Source organism: Seriola lalandi, unplaced genomic scaffold (genome assembly GCF_002814215.2).
Source record: "Seriola lalandi dorsalis isolate HSWRI2012SDOR001 ecotype SW California unplaced genomic scaffold, Sedor1 jcf7180002054997, whole genome shotgun sequence".
Taxonomy (NCBI): domain Eukaryota; kingdom Metazoa; phylum Chordata; class Actinopteri; order Carangiformes; family Carangidae; genus Seriola; species Seriola lalandi.
This window is the reverse complement of record NW_019525546.1, coordinates 120,516-138,665: the sequence shown is the minus strand read 5'-3', so window position 1 is coordinate 138,665 and position 18,150 is coordinate 120,516. Positions and strand designations below refer to the sequence as shown.

General features: G+C 41.2%; 1 protein-coding gene across 1 annotated transcript in view; it reads left to right on the top strand.

Annotated features, from left to right (window-relative positions):
• The window catches only part of prkcbb (protein kinase C, beta b), a 93,896-nt gene extending 82,491 nt beyond the window's left edge, over positions 1 to 11,405 (top strand). Inside the window, exon 17 of the mRNA XM_087171400.1 lies at positions 6,976 to 11,405. Within this exon, the coding sequence (XP_087027526.1) occupies positions 6,976 to 7,131 (156 nt within the window). The 3' untranslated portion in view covers positions 7,132 to 11,405. The remainder of the gene's footprint in view (positions 1 to 6,975) is intronic.
• The last annotated feature ends 6,745 nt before the right edge of the window (positions 11,406 to 18,150 follow it).

The following is an 18,150-nucleotide window of genomic DNA, read 5'->3' as shown; positions in this document are numbered from 1 at the left end:
TAAGGTTCAGAGTCCATGGATATGAAGAGAAAAACCACAGCAGCGAGGTTAAACTTTAATGAAGTTAGTCAAACATGTTGAAGTGACCTTTAAGTTTTGTTTTTTTACATTTGGGTAAAAACTCGAGGCTTATGGCCCCGATATCCCACAAGAAATGCTGATGTAACATCTGGCTCAGATGGTTTTTAAAAAGTTTTACCATTTGTTGCAACTAGCGCTAAATGCCTGCGTGGTGGCTTCCAGATTATTAGGATAGGTTGGTGTTACTGTCCAGATCTTACACCCTGATGCTCATTCATTTTGATCATTTGACAAACCTCAGCTCCAAACAAAGAAGGCTATTGATTTTTAGCCCAGGCCAGATTACACTGTAATTACACTGAGTCAGAACAGGGAAAAGAATAAATAATAATAATAAATAAACAACTTGATGCGTAGGTACATGAGGTGGCAATGTTTGCACCAGAGTCATGTTAAATTAAAATGGCATTTAATTTGCAACATGCAGTTGTAAAACTCTACAGCACATGCAGTTAACCTTGATTTATACAAGCACATGTATCACACATGTGCACTGGCATTGAAGAACTCTGGCTCAGTCAGCATTCTTTGGCACTGTGACTGTTGTTGATACATGTTTACAACAGAATCCAGCGCTTCATTTTTTTTATTACAGTATCACCTCCACATAAACAACTATAATGCTGTTTTCTAATCAAAGTGCTGCATTTTTTTTTATACCAAAAAAAAAAAAAAAAAAGCCAGAGGAGTGCGTTCCTTTAGGTTGTTTCATGTTGCCCTAAAGGAATGGTTCAGCATTCGAGGCTTTCTTACAGAGAATTAGATGAGAAAACCAGACCACTCTTACATCTGTCCATTAAATATGAAGCTACAGCCAGGAGGCAGTCAGCTTAGCTTAGCATGAAGACTGGAAACGGGAGGGGGGGGAGGGCCTAGCCTGGCTCTGTCCAAAAGTAGGAAAAAAAACCCACTTGCCAGCACCTTTGAGGCTTACAAATATTTGTATACTGTTACTCAAACAGAAATCGGAAAACAATTTAAGTTTAAAACTATTTCCCCATTTTCAGTCTGTAGGGAAACTGGAACACCGTGTTTAATATCACAGGTTTGTTTTGGTCAGATTTTCATTTCACTGAGCAGATGCCTGTTCCTGTTAAGTACGATGTTAATACACTTTTATTCACAGGAAATGTTAGCCAAGTAACCAGCTGATTAGCAGGCAAACTGAACATTCAGGATCTGACAGTGCCACTGTCAGACAATTCATGTCCGACGACTCAAATCTCAGCAAATGGCTCAAGAGTTGGGATCAACTTATAATCAGTTAAGTACATTTCCACAGTTACTGGCTGCTGCTTCTATTCTTCAACTTGTAGCTGCTTGATGCTCTAGCTTCCTGTTGCTTTGTAGCCCCCAATCTGAATACATGCAAACACTGTTGCAGCTTTGAACACATACACCACTTCCCCCTATGTTGACTGTAAACAGCACATGTAGTGCAGCTGTATTTTATGCAAATTTATTATAACAGCAATTCAGACTCCTGTGTAACAGTAAGTTCCAGCACATAAGCTGTATAAAGTTTGTATTGGAGTGGATGTAATAGCCAGTGTACACAGTAAGCCGCAGCAGTGCTGGAGTGTGTGTGATAATTAATTCCAAATGTTGCGGCCCCCAAATTAAAGCCAGTGGCTTCAGCACAAAGCAGCCTGCGCTTATCAGCCCAAAACAGGTCAGCGTTCGATACCGCCTTTCATTCACCCTCCTCTCCTCATCACCTCCCCTTTCCTCTGTGCCTCCCACTCTCCGCATCCTCGGCTCACATCGGCTCGTCTCCCGCTAATCCTCTCGTTACTGAAAAGAGATGGGGCGAGAGAGGGAGAGACTAAATTAAAGACTCAGAGTCATGTTTCTCTATTAAAACCACTGCCTCTGGAACACAGCGATGTGAAAAATAATTGTGTGTGTTTGCCCTGATGCTACTGTAAATTCTGAGCTTCTGATCTACACCAAGGGCCACTGATATTTATCTCGTTCCCTGTCCTTTACTGCATCTCTTTCTCCCCCCCCCCCCCTCCATATCTCTGTCTCTCTGCCTCACAGCATTAACTGCAATTGAAGCGCGCTGAGATGGAACACATTATGAGCTGGCCTACATGGCTGCCAGCTGTGTGTGTGTCTGCGCGCGCACACGTGTGTGCGTGTGTATGTGTGTGAATGACCTTATGTGCGCGTGTTTGGTAAATAACTGCGTGCGCGGTCTTTAGCAGTGTACACAGTGGATTTCCAAGGTCTGATAAACTGTCTTCACTGCACGAGTCCTCACTTGATCGTAAGTTGAATGATATTTAGTTTGACGGTATGTCAATCAGCAACAAACACTGCTGACAAACAGTAACAGTGTAACAGTTCAGAGTTCAAACTACACTCATAGATACCAGCATGGCGAACCCACTCAGGTGATTTTAACTGACCCTTTGCTGACTTGACTCGTTTTAAACACACCTGATATGCACCCTGATGGCTCCATATATGATATCATGCTAACAAACTGAGGCTAAAGCTGCATGTTCCAGGCAAAAAGTCAGCATCTTCACTAACTGACGATCCACGTGGAAGACATCTCACATTGCAGTGTAGAACTAATCAACCCTGTGATAAGTATGAGAAAGGAAAATGTATGTTGTTCTGAAGTAGTCCTGTGTGGCTGTTTAGCTTTGTTTCACTCTTGACGTTATCAAAGCAAAAAGCATTTAGGGTGAGGACTGACCAATGTGTGTGAGGTCTAAAAGAAGTAGAACAGAGCCAATAATAACATGACACTGAAGCTGTGAACGAGTCTTTTGTTTTGTTTGATCTCAGCCTAAGAACTAACAGTCTACCACTGGACTGCAGGTACAACAGCTGTCTATGTAGGCCATTAACTATGTAGTCGCACATGCTAACAACTGCAGCTCACAATAGACAGAGACCGATACACACACTGTTAAATCCATTCCTTCCCAAAAGACTAGAAAAAAGACACAACCCTTCAAGCTCTTTAAATGCCAAGTATCGCTGTTACAAGTCACCTGAGAAAAACCCGCTCCACTATTTTAAGAAATCCAAAGCCTGACAGGCCTGCTTTGCCTACGTATAGTTGCTAAACTGTAATTAGACAATTGCATGTTTTGGGGGCGGGGTTTATTGAATGGCCAGTTATTATCTTCCCAGGACTGCACGGGCTCGATTTACATTTCCCTCACTGATTTGTTAGCTTTGTTGCACTTGTTGTGACAAATGACCTCTTCATCATTGGTTCATGGAGTCCAATGATCTCACTTAATTGTAACGTAGCTCCGCCCACCTTCAAGATGAACACTAGTCTACTCAGCCAGAGTAAAAGGTTTGCAAGATTTAAGCTTGGAAAAGTCATCTTATTCCACACCAGAAGGTTCTGGAGTTCATGTATTATTTTATGCACATTTCAGCAATATTGTATATCTTTGGAAACTTCTGGTATCTGATGTGAAAAGTGAATCACACCACATCCTCATGAGTGTTGAGGCAGCCAGGAGTGCAGGCCTCTCTTGAGTGGAAGCACTCTAGCGGATATCATGCCCAGAACGTGAGGTGGATCTGGGCCAGCTCTGGCAGGTGTGTACCTGTGGATGGAGGGAGCTCCTCTCAGGCCATGGGAGAGTTGGCAGAAGGTAGGAGATGCGACATTTGTTTGTGGTTTCTGTGATCTTCAAAGCTCTTCTGTCCCTCGCTGTCTCTCTCATTGGTGTTTCTGATCCCACCCCCTTCCTTCTCGCTCACGTCAAATAGAAGAAACAGGAAATGTTGTGATGTACAAGCTTGAAATCGACTATCTACCTTCAGAAGCGTTGGACTAAAACTATAATCAATGCCCACTTTGCCAGATTCTGCTCTTCTTTATTCCTGTCTCTTTCTCTCTTCTTCTGTTTTCTTCCTCGTGCTGTGAGTTGGACTGTGGCTTCAGCTATTTGTGTTTTCCAGACGTACATGGTGTTGAGATGCTCACACTCTTGACTTTGTGAATGTATTTGGTAAATCTCTGGCTTCCCTTGCTGTCTTTTTACATAAAATATTTATGGTTGTGGATTTTCTGAGATTGCCCCTTGTGTGTATTTCTCTGTGGCCGCTGCTTGCTTAGTGATGTGAATATTGATGTGGCCAGCTTTTATTCTATTCATTTCCTACTGTCCCTCGCCCTCCATCTATCTCCCTATTTATCTATCTATCTATCTATCTATCTATCTATTTATCGAAGTAGTTCTACTCATAGCACACAGACCGACAATCCCTCTAATTAAGTCTTATTAATGAGTGAGTTAATACCAATATACATTTTGAGTATGGTTATAATTTGTTTTCACTGTCCTCTGCTGAAAGGTCTGCTCCGAATCATCTGTCCCACATTTAATGATCCCATCCATTAAGGATTTGTTTTGTATCTTTCTGCAAGTTCCCCTAAGCTTCCAGTAAATCGGCTCCTCTCATGTTCAGCACAGCTCAAAATACGCTTCACGATGTAGAAAAGTAAAACAAATAAAGGTGACAATGCAATCGCTCTAAAGTGTTTCTTTTAGAAATCAAATTTTTACACTTTTTACAATTTTTAAACACTGAATTTTTTTGTTGTATATTTAAAATAATACCTTCATACTGGAGAAGTGAGCAAAGCCTAGAGAGCCCTGGGGCTTTAAAGATCTACCTGCATGGGTGTTTCCACTACTGCTGCTCCATCACTCCCAATTGACTCTATAGTGCACTGCATTTACCCTCCACCACTTTATTCAAGCGCTCAGATTCTAAATTTGGGACTTTAAATTGCGCTAACACCTGCACAATGTAACGTGTCACACTAAATATATACAAACATTATCAGTGATGATGATTAATAACTAGTTTCTATTATATGTGGTGCAGTTAACGAGTGAACAAGGGAGAAAAGAGCAGAGCAGGTGAAAGAGCAGACTAAGAGAATTACATTGAAATTTGAATCTACTTTTCAATGAACTTAATGAAATTAATACTACTTCCTGATAGAGCGCCTCTTTTTGGTGCATCTCAAAATAAACAAGCGGGGCTGTTTTGGTGTGTTTGTGTGTTTGTGTGTTTTTGTGTGTGTGTGTGTGTGTGTGTGTGTGTCCGTCCTGGACATCACGCATATGAATGCCCCTAAACAATCCTGCCCTAAGGTTCAAAAATCAAAAACAAAATCAGGGAACCTGCACACGCTCTCTCTGCTTCTCCTTGCTGCCCCTCTTTGGAAAACATCCTACAGGCCGTGTATGGCATACTGTGGTATGACAGCACACGTGTGTGTGTGTGTGTGTGTGCGTGTGTGTGTGTGAATACCATCCTCCCTTTGGTATTTGCTCTTACACACAGAGCCTTACGGTATGCGTGCATATAGCATGGGCACCGAATAAGAATCATATCCCCTCTGAGTGTGTCAGTGTCAGTATGTATGTATGTGTGTGTCAATACAATGGCAGCCGCTCCCTTTTACTGCATCTAACTTGCCCCTCCCCCACTCGCTAACATACACTCCTCCATCTTTAACACCCAGTTCGCTCTTTCCTCTATCCATACACCAACTGAGCCAAGCAGTGCATTAACAATGCCCTGCCCCGGAGAAACCACACACACACACACACACACACACACACACACACACACACATGCACAGTTGTATTTCCATGACTTCAGAGGACATTACACTGAGTTACATTAATTACTTGGAGACTTACTCTAACTTACCTTAACCTTAACCTAAACACAACCTTAACCTAACATTAAAACATGTCCTCACTTTAAAATGTGATGATGAATGTACGGTCTGGGGACTTGCTTTTGTCCCCGTAAGGAAGGCAAGTCATCATAATGTGCCTGTGTAAACAGATTTAGGTCCCTACAACGTGAGTAATACCTGGCAAACACACACACACACACACACACACACACACAGATTTCCCTCTCCTCCTACACAAAGTCGCAGTCGCTGTTTTCCTGTACTCCAGGCCCTCCTGTCCGTCTCATTCCTCTCTTGATTTACAGTATGTCACTTAGCATCTTTCTCTCATCCCTCTGTCTTAGTGTTGACTCTGCTCTGCACTTCCTTTACTTACTCTCCCACTGTTTTGGCACTTTGATACTGTTCTCTCTTTCTGTTTCCACATTCTTTATACCTATCTTTCTCTTCCCCTGACTTGCCGTTATTCTTGGAGGTAGTACCATGTGAACATTAGCAAATCATTATAACAGGAAGTCTGAAACTTCTAGAAATAGTGTAAACAAAAGAAACCATTGCAGCAAAGACAGGGGAAGACGAGGGCGCTGTGTATGTTCTTGTTATTTTCTGTGTAAACCAACGGCCCATGCAGCTGCAACGCAGGCAGACAGAATATACACCACTATCCTATTATTCAAAGCTGAAAAGCAGCATTGTTTTAGACTCAGCAGGTCCAGGCTACTACACCATCTTCTCTTGTCAGGTGAAAACGAGTCTTCTGCAGCTGTCACAGTAGACAAGGAAAAGACTCATTGTTCAGCTATAAAAGTCCAGATTCCTGCAACTCACAGCTCCAATATTAGAAAAGATGAAGAAAAATGGTTTTGGCTGGTGAGACCTAGCTGGAGAGATTGAATGCTCAGGTGAGGAGTAAAACGATGTAACAAAGAAAATCCAACTAGCCCAAAATTGATGTCAAATCTTTAAAAGCCATAGCTTAAAAAGGAATAGTTTGAAATTTTTGGAAATACGCTTATTCACTTTCTTTCTTTGCGCTTCTATGCAGCAGACAGTAAACTATGAGGTATCTAACAGTAATGCTCTCTCTTCTCCTTCTTCCAAATCCATCCCATTCTTCTCCAATCATTTCTCTACAATTCTCCCTCCATTATACCCTCTTTCCTTCCAAAATCCCTAAACTCCACCTGCAGAGGAGCCGTCGGGACACCTGCAACTTTGACAAGGAGTTCACCAAGATGCCCGTGGACTTGACGCCAACAGACAAGCTCGTCATCATGAACCTGGACCAGGACGATTTCCTCGGCTTCTCCTACACCAACCCTGAATATGTGGCTCCTGCAAACTAACGTGCGCTGGATCTCACTGATGGACTGGCAGAAAAAAGGTTTCAGAGCAGATAGGAAAGACAAACTAGCACTAAAATTACAATTATTTTGTGTGTGTTCTCTAAATGTCTGAATTCCTTTTAGGCCACATTGGGGTTTGTCCAATACTTCAGCACAACAAAGGTATCACAACATTTAACTTGCACAAAACATGGGATACCAAAGATTTTGAAGTATTGTTTCAAAAATGTTCAACTTGTCAAACATGACAGATGTGTGGGAAAAATATAAATTCCATATGGCTCTGTCTTTCTTGCCATTTTATTCAGTTAGCTGCACTGTTTTTAACATTGACCTGCTGAAATCCTACAACAAACCTTTTACCATTCTCAGTATTCTTAAGTGAAGTTTTGTGATAAGTTCTCGCAACCCTGTTTCCTAGAAAGTAAATACGTTTTTGTAGGAAACATAATTGCAGACTGGATTATGTTTAGAATCAATGTTTTTATTCTTTTTTTTTTTTTGTGAATGAATGAGGCGCTGCATTTATTAACATAAGCGAAGCCCACAAGGAGATGCACATGACTGTCACAGAGACTGGGGTTCACATCCACACACCCCCTCTGTGGTTGGGTTTAGGCAACAAAAGCACTTTGGTTAAGGTGAGGAAAAAGACTGTTTTTTTGTTAAATGTATGTAAACATGTTTCTCTGCGTCTCTGTTCAACCAGACCACAAACTTTCCCTAACCTTAGCCAATGTGCCTAAAATATAAACATAAAAAAAGTTTAACAATATTGTAGTCACTACAATCAGATCAGCTATTTTGGCAGAAAACAAACACATTGCCTGTGAACTTTTTACCGAGACGTTTAGTATCAACATATTTTCAACTTGCCAAATATGCAAATTAACAACATATCCTCGCTACGTTAACAGAAAACCCAATTACGTTTTCTACAATTGTATTTGCTGTTGCAGTTTAGTTGTATGTAAACATTATTTCCAGGCGACAGGGTTGGTCCTCTGGTGTTTCTGCTCGTTTAATTGTATTTTCATGACGACTCAAACCAAACTACATCATTTCCAAGAATCCCGTGAGGAAAGTAATAAAACAATGAGATGCTTGACAAAGACTAATCTGAATGGATACAAGCTGCACTCTGGGCTGTGAGATGCCCTGTGTAACTGAAATGGCTGCCATTGACCATTGATGTTGAAAGGAACATTGTCTAAATATGTGAGTTTCATTTTAGTCCTAATTTTCAGTCTCGCTGCCTGTCCATGTCCAGTGGACACAGGGAACAAGTACCAAACAAACATAAAACGCAGACTGGATTTTTGGATCACGTGTGGACTAAATTGAAAAATGCTTTATTTTTGTTAGCATGTCTTGATGTTAGCTGTTTACTATATTTTAATCTTGTTAGTGCCATGACTTTGTAAAACTGTATAGGAGTATATCAACTTCCTGAAGCTAACAAACTGCACCTGCAGCTGTAATATCCGTATATATGATGCAGCCATTTTTGTGATGGAAACAGAGACGTGAGCGTGCAGGCTTAACATGCACCAGCGTGAGGAGCACTGCCTACCAGTTCAATCTGTGTGTCTTGACCATTGTTGCCTGTTTCAACCAGCCTGTACACTGTCATGAGTTTCACTGTGGAAGTGCTGACACACTCTCAGACTGAGCGTCTCACACTGGGCCATCACAGAGGAATATGCCTAATGAGCAAACTTCACAGCCTGTCAAACCTTTTTCGTCCTTCTTTTTCTTCTTCTGGCTCTTGCCTTCTCTTTTCTCCCTTCCCCCCATCCCGCTGTTGTCTCTTCTTTCATTTTTTTTTTTTTGTTTTGGCTCTAATCCGTTCTTCTGACAAGGCCTAACTGGGAGCCTAGTATGACGTTGTGTCACAGGGTTAGCAATGCGGCAGTCACCAGTGGAGCGTACACACATACGCACATGCAGATGCGCACACAGTGAATGAGGACCTGTCCCCACATGAGTGATTTCACAAACGGCAATAATAAGAACAGCAATGCTGCTTTTCTCAATTCTTTATTTTGCACGTCCTTCCCCTAATCCGTGTGTGTGTGTGTATTAGTGCGGTGTTTATGTGCATGAACATATGTGCATGCACTGACAAATGTCCATATGTTAGAATATGTATATGTGTGTGTGTGTGTGTGTGTGTGTGTGTGTGTGTGTGTGTGTGCGTGCGTGTATGTGTGTGTGTGGTTTATAAGGCTTCATTGGATAAAGCCAATTATTTCAAATTCAGCTCAAACTCAGCAAATCTGCCTTCCAGCTCCAAACCACATTACATTGGCTATAATGCCAACTAGCTCCATGTACTGTATATATACACACGCGCACACACACGCACCCACACACAGCAATACAGTCCAATCCATGACTGAGGGTTGGAATTATGAGGTGAAGCGTAACAAGGCGGACAATGACTGTGAAACGTTCGCTCCTGGAGGCACACAAGACATATACTGTAGGTCCATTACACAGGCCTAGAGTTTTTTTTTCCTTCTTTAATCTGCACAAACAGTACCCTCATGCATACTATATGTAGTACATATGCATATACTGTACATATTTATAATTAAACACACACAAACACACAGAACAGAAAAGAACTATTTAAACTTTTGGGACATTGAACTGGATCGGACTCTGCTGTCTTGTTCTTATTTGATTCGATAATGTATAATATAAAATGTAAGTAAAATACATGAAGTGTAATTTGTGTTGACCTTTCTCAAGCACAGAAATTTATATTGTTCAGGTCAAGGGTGTAAATATCTCCTAATGTTAATCACGCCTACTCTTGACATCTGCTGTTGGGAATTGTGAACCCTGAAGCATTTAATAGCACTCGACAGCTGTGTCCACCTGTGTGTGTGTGTGTGTGTGTGTGTGTGTGACTGAGCGAATGAATGAGTGTGTAACTGTACATGCATGTACTCACCTTAAGATATTTTAAGTACTGTGCGATTTAATATAAGTCTCAAATCTCGTTACTCTGGCAAAGACAGACGCGAACAGCCTCAATGTGCACCTGACCAAACAGCACTTACATGAAATGAAGAGTGACATGCATCAACAGTAACACACGTACAGAGACGTTGCCCCCCACCCCCCCACCCCATCCATTCTCAGTGTTTTAAGAACCGGCAACGTAATCATCAGCCAGTAGATATGGTTATGTTTGGTGTTTAAAATTCCAGATCAGGACTATAAGGAATTATACTATGCATGCATGTGATGATCTCTCTCTTTCTCTTTCATATCTTGTTCCATATGATATGGATTTATCCTATATTAAGTGTTGCTCGATGGACTGGTGTGTGATAATTACTTCAATAGACATTAATAGGGTTTATGATATAAATATGTCATGTCATTGTTACCTATTTATGAACTATCATACAAGGGCCATGTTCTGCTTCATTTGTACAAATATAAATATTTTTCAAGTCTATAGAAGTAAGAGTCTTCCATTTCCATAGTTGCATTTATACTCAGATAAATTGATGTGTTTAAGGGTAAAAATTATATATGTGAGTTGCAATAGAAACTATGATGATAAAAAAAATCCCACCACCATTCATACATTTTATAGGTTCTGCAGGGTGGAACATATTGGCCTAGAAGTGGACCAACTCTTAAACAGTGTCCTCCTCTCTTCCTTCCTTTCTTTCTGTCCGACCTTTTCTCTGATTTCGCCTTTCGATCTGTCATTTTATTTTTTCTTCTGACCTTTCCTCTCCTTCCTCCTCTCCCACTCAGCTTCCACATTGTCTTTTTTTTACTCATTTTCTTTCCTCTTGACCTTTACCCCACCTCAATAGACTTTGTCTCCACTCTTCTCTTCTCCTTTCTTCCCCTATTTATTTTGTCCATTTTTAGCTTTCTTTATTAAAGATGAATTTTTTGCCTACTTGTTTTTACTTCTTACCTCCTTTGCCGTCTAATCCTTCCTTTATCATTCTACTTGACCCTAAATCTGAAATCTGATACTACTGTATTACTCTAATACAACTGAACATTTTTTTGCTGCCTTGAATTTATTTCTGCTTTGATTTCAGCCAGGCTTGTATGTGAAACAACAAGTAGTTTAACAATAAATCAGAAGATAACTTACAGTTTTTACCTGCAGAGAGCAGTGAAAACGCTGCAAAAGTAAGAGCAAGAATGTGTTTTGTGAGATAGTTTACTAATAAGAAAATGTGTATTGTGATGTTTTCAATTGCAGAATAATAAATCATGTTGAAAGATCACATATTGCCTCGTTTACATTCAAATGTGATGAATGTGGATGTTGGTTTTTCTTGTGTTGTATGGTTATAATCTGGGCCAAAGGAATGCCTGGGGAAATTTACTTCTAAAACTTTATTAACTTTTATACACTTTGGATTTTGTAAATTTGTCAGTTTGCATGCAGAGTTACTAGTATTTACTAGTTATATTCAAGCAGTTTGAAGTGAGGGAAAAATGATTACACCAACCTAACCAGCACTAGACATCTCAATAACATTTAAGGATGTCTAAATCTCCACTTAGTACACACTTACATTATAGCAAAGCTAAGTTAACCAGTTCCTGTTCCATTGTGTTTATTTTCAAGCCAACTAACATTATCGCACCACAACAATTTGGGGTTCTTGAATACATTTGTCAGGACAGTTTTCCTTCAGGGCCTTGGTAGGTAGCCGGTTTATTTGACACAGTAAATCTGCATGTGTGCAATTTACAGGAAAAGAGATTAATGAGGTAGCTGTTAATGATGTGTTCTACATTAGACTCTTTTCACAGTCAATGCAGCATAAATCTTTATTATATGCATCCTTTTCAATTGGCAGGTCTCCCTCACGCCTGTGTTTTACATTTACACACACACACACACACACACACCTCTATGTGCACATCCCACATGGGCATGCTTGGCTTCATGTGCCTCTGTGATAATAACAATAATAATCAGACTTCTCATAATGGCAACATCAATATTATTTTCTGCCACAGAGAGCACGCGATCAGTTGGAGGGAAAGAGGGAGTGACATGAAATTTAAACCAAATACAAGGATGGAAAAAGAAAGAGAAATACATATGATTGGAAAAGAAAAAGAAACAGGAGATGGAGAACTGATAGGAACACAGCAGGTTGCTGATATACTGCTGTACTCACTTGCCCGCACAGTTGGCATATACACAGTACCACAGTATAACACACTGACACACATTCATTCCATATGAGAACACAGAGAACTGTGCAAATACAAACATTATGTGCTGTCCTGCCAAACAGTTATCTTCCCTGAAGCAATGACATTTTCCAAATAAACAGACATAAGTAACACACACACACACACACACAAAAGGGGCCAAAAGGGGCATCATCTACTCTTTCTACACATATCCTGCTGTCAGAGTTGATGAGAAGAACTTCATTGATTGGTCATTATTGAAGCCCCTCCTCTAAACTGCAAACATTGATTGGTCACATCCATGTACGCTTGTGCTTGGAGTTTGGGCTTGTGCCCAGTTTTATTAAATTAGAGGTTTTGCTGTAGTTCAAACAGCATCTCAATTTACCTCTTACTGCAAGAGACAGTCTCAGGTTTCATTTTAGGATCAATATAACGCAACTACAAATCAGCCAGCTACTGGCCACATAATGCTAAGTGGAAAATTGACCTTTTGTTAATGCCCTTCCCCCTTACTGTTTCTATGCCTGTCAAGCTTTCCGTCCTGACACTTGTAGTTTACAGTCACTAGTAGTTACTGTTGACAGCCGTGGCAAGATGCATAATGTTTTCAGGATATCTGTCCATTAGTCCCATTCTCGCGAACAAGATATCTCAGGAACACCTTGAGGGAAATTTGGTTGAAATGTTCACCTGGACTCAAAGATTAACTGATTAGATTGTAGAATTCAAACATCATTGTGACCTCACAAAACAAATTTTTGGCTTTAATTCACAAATAAAAAATACACTTGATAACTTTCATCGAATTCCTTCAAAGTTTTCAGACATGGCTGTGAACTACAACTTCACTGAGTGGTGAAGACACAGTGAGGTGGTGATTCTAGTTGTGTGTCAATTGACAGCTGTTGCTGGCAGACATTTATTAAAGCTAGCTAGATGGCTAATTGAGCTAAAATTAGCATCTTGCGTTGCTCTGTGTGTGTGTCTGACTTTTTAATGTTTCCAGCTAATTCCTTTAACACACAAGAACCCTATGAAAGTAAAGGGAAAGCGTCTCAAATATGGACTTGATGGCTACACATGATAAAGCTCCATGTGACATATCTCAGGTAACACACCTTTGTTTAACAAACAAAAACCCAACAAAATAATGTTATATGAAATGCTTCTTGGCCTTGAAAGTAATGCTAGGTTCCTGTAGTAGAAAGTAAGATAATTAGTCCAACATGCAAAGAATTAAGCAAATAAACTAGCAATTTAATCGATTCCTTTTTGCTCCTGAGTTTTTGGTATTGGAATGGCTAACAAAGCAAAACACCACCGTCCACACCCTCCTTAAATGCAGAGTACCGTTCTTACTACAGCCCCATGCACACCACATCGGCATGTGGAGAAATCCAAAGCTTTACAGGCCTGACGTGCCTGGTTACAGTAGCTAAGCTATAAATGGATAATCGCTGTCCAGGGGCGGGGTTTAGCGAACAGTTAGTTAGATGTCTTATCAGTGGTTACCATGTTTGTGGAGCATCACACTCATTATCTGGTGAACTAGCTAGCACAGACACTAACTGCTCTTGCAGATGGAAAGGGGAAAAAAGGATGAAGGGAAGAGTGGGGCTGAAGTGAACGACAGCAGGGCACTGCAGCACACTGGAGAGAGAGATGAAAAAGGGAAACTGACAAAAGAAAAAGAATCTCTTATTTATTTCATTCATTGGATCTTAAAAACGCTCAAGAGGGGAGCATGACGGAGAAGCTTATTGGATTTATTTCACACTATCTTTCTTTCTTGCTCACTCTCTCTTTTACTCTCTCTCTCTCAGCCCTACACATATTTTCATTAGGCAAACATATTAGACACACTTTCACACCATCAGACATGTGCCTTCACAATTAAGATACATCTCTTTTTCTGTCTCTCCCCTTCATTCATTCTTTACTTCCTCTCCCTCTTGATCAATCAATCTCGCCGTCAGTCAAACACACACACACCCTTACACACATTTTCATTACGCATGCATATTAGAGACACTTTCACATGATCACTGACCTCATGTCTTCCTCAGAGTGTCCTCTCGTACACTTTACAGACATACAAGCACACATTATTACTTGACTACTACCGTTTTGACAACAAACACAGATCACATCTGCACTCCATCCATCTTCATTTGTCTGCTCTTCCAACTACAGCTGAATAAACCATGAATGGAATAAACACAGAGTAAAGAAGTAGGTAGCTGGCATGAGCAGAGTTAACTACCATGGCTGAAAGAGCGCCACCTACAGAATTCCAAACGTCGTCAAAACTTTCGAAAACATAATTTTGGAATTTAATCTCGGCCAGAAATAATCTGGTTTTGGTTCCAAATGATGTAACATTCACCTAAACAATTCTCCCTTCCAACAAATAAACACACACACACACAAACACACACACACACACACACACACACACACACACACACACACACTCACACGCACACACACACACACTAACACGCACACACACACACACACACACACATAGCTTCATAGACCATTTCCTGGGGCTGTGTCTGTGGACATCTAAGTCATAAATCACAGTTTTGACATATTAGCATCACGCCAGAGTCATGCCACATCACCATATGTCCTCTCTCTGCCCTGGAGTCATTCCCATCTGGTAAAGCACACACAAACATTTGAAACAAACATAAACACAGACACACATGCACACATACACACACATACACACACACACACACACACACACACACACACACACACACACACACACACACACACACCCATACTGGGCACAGGCAAAGAAATACATTGTAATACACACATACGCATCAAGGTCGCTCGAAAATGAGACACTTAAAAAGCCTACAAAAGGCATCAATGTACATAAATTGGTTTTAATACAGGACTAATTGGTGTATTTCACAGAACACTCATGTTTTTAACATTAAATTCATGTGTGTGTCTATCAGCCCCCCCACACAGTTTCTTTCACTCTCTAATTTCTCTGTGGTTTTCAGTTTCCTCTAACTTCTTCCTCTTGTCTTGTCTTGCCTCCCCTCTCGTCCCCTTCCTGCTCCGCCTCCCAGTCTCTGAGCACTGTCCAGAGGCATGAGAAGGTTCCAGCTCACTGAGCAGAAACCCTGCAGTCCTCCTCCTCCTCTCTTCAAGAACCACCCCCATCTTCCTCTCCTCATCCTCCTGTTGTACTGCCAATAACTGAGAGAGGAGAGGAGAGGGGAGGAGAGGGGAGACTGAACGAGAAAGGGCAAACGCAAGACACTAATGATTTAAAACTGCATTTCCCATGATGCTTTCTTCCATGGGGATCTTTGACCCCTCTCCACTCCTGCTGCCTAGCAACACCAGGGCCATAAGCCAAATGGTAATCAGAGTTTTGATAGACGTTAATGCGGCATCTTTCTGAAAAGTTGCTGTCAACTACGTACACTTTACCTCCTGTCAGAGAAAGAAAGACACCGTTACGTTACAGCGATGAGAGTGCTGAGAAACTAATGGGCCCGACATGTTCAGTCAAACCTGCGTCGCCTATCGACAAGAAATGTAACAGCAGCAACAACGACATGTTTATGTGCAGCATCTACAGGCAAGAAAAGACATAGATGCTGCAATTTTGACACCTGCAGGCAACAAGGATCGGTGTGTGTAAACCATTCACTTACATTTGCATATATCGTTTAACTGTTTTCCGTCCGTCTCTCTCGCTCTTTCTTCATCCCTACATCCATCGCAGTCTCTCACTCATAAAACCTGTCTTGAAAATCATAACAGCATGTTCTCTGAGATGTGTAACATGGACAGCAAGGTTTTTTTTTTTATGAACATAATGAGAAAACATTTTTATGAACTACTAATTTGCATAATTGTTGCCTGCAACACAAGCACAACTGACACTGCTTGGCTTTACGGATGCCAATCGAAGTTTGTCGGTTGGTCATTGAGTTGTCCCACCATATTGGTTCAGACTCAAATACCTCAACAACTGATGTCCACAAAAAAGAGCAATGAATTCCCAGAAAAGTAAAGGCCTACTGCTTCATCAAGGTACAAAGGTGAAAAGCTTTTATTACAACAAGAACATAATCGAAACAACTACTGGATGAATTGCTGTGTAATTTGGTTCAGACATTCCTGGTTCCCTACAGAGATCCAGGTAGCGATTATGTTTTCCTCAGAGCATATTTGGCAACACAAATTAGTGGGATATAAACATATTTTCTAGAAGACATGCATTGCATCCATGAATCATTGCCTTGCTCTTCCTTTCTCACATCACTCCCTCTCTTCCTTCCCTCCTGCTCTATCCTTTCCTCTCATCACATCCTTCTATCATCTTCACTCCCTCTTCTTCCTTCTGCCCTTTCCTCATTTGTTGCCTACATCAATACCTCTCCCCTCTGACTTTCCCACTCCTCAACCGTTCCTTGCTTATCTCTCTCTCCTACCACAGCCTCTCTCACCTTTTCCTTCCCCTCTTTTTCCTCCCTCCTCTCCTCCTGTGCTGTCGCTCCTCCTCCTCAGCTTCCCTCCTGTCTCTCACCAGAGGTGAAATGCTGTACTTCTCTTCCTGAAGTCATTTCTATGTTAATGAGTCTCCTTGTGAGATAACGCAGGCGGCAAGGGCCTCGGACACACACACACACACACACACACACACACACACACACACACACACACACACACACACGCAAAGCAAGTGAGAAGGATGATAAGACCTGTCACTACTCTCTCTGTTGATCTGTTCATGCATTTATTTATCTGTAATCCGTCTTTCTCCCTCTCTCTTCACTTTTCTTTCTCTGTTTGTTTTTGATGGCTTTAATCCCTGTTTCCTCCTATGTTTATTTCATAGTCAGTACAACAACCACCAGTTCCATCAGCTAAACAGCCAGTCACTCAGTTAGTCAGCTCATCAGTCACTTAGTTAAATAAGCACTGACCATATTGATACCAACATACAGATACTCCTAAAATGGTGTAATTACACTAAATACAACATTTATCTTGTCTTCTACCATGTTTAAAGTATATTTTTTGGGCTTTTATGCCTTTAATGGACAGCACAGTGGAGAGTGACAGGAAACAGGGAAGCAGAGAGAGGGGGAATGACATGCAGCGAAAGGCCGTCTGATGCGGAATTCGAACCGGGGCCAACTGCAGCGAGGACTGTAGCCTCTACACATGGGGCGCCTGCTTAAACCACTACGCTACACGACGCCCCTTGTCTTCTACCATGTTAAAAGAAAGAATGAAAGAATGAAAGAAAGAAAGAAAGAAAGAAAGAAAGAAAGAAAGAAAGAAAGAAAGAAAGAAAGAAAGAAATGCATCGTTTTGTACATGAGCACAAATGTGTGCGTGTTCAATCACACACAAACATACTACTAGTTGGGGAAGGGTTAGGGGGGTGGGGGTCCTGTCATGCTATCATTTTCATTGGTCTCCAGTGAGTAAGACAGGCTACAATTCGTTGCTGTTTAAACAGGCAATACAAGGAGCTTTTAAACGGTCCGATCTGTTCAGCCGCCTGTGGCACACGCACACACACACGCACACACACGAACACACACGAACACACACTTCACAAAGACACACATGTTTCATATGTGCACACATTTGCACATAACAGTCACGTGAACACAGACATAAACACCTACAAACGCCTACAGTAACCTACATGGACACACACACACACACACACACACACACACACACACAAACACGTGTGCACGCACACGTTCTCCAGCGTGTTAAGTGAACTGTGAAGCTCAGACCGCCTTGTGTGGACGC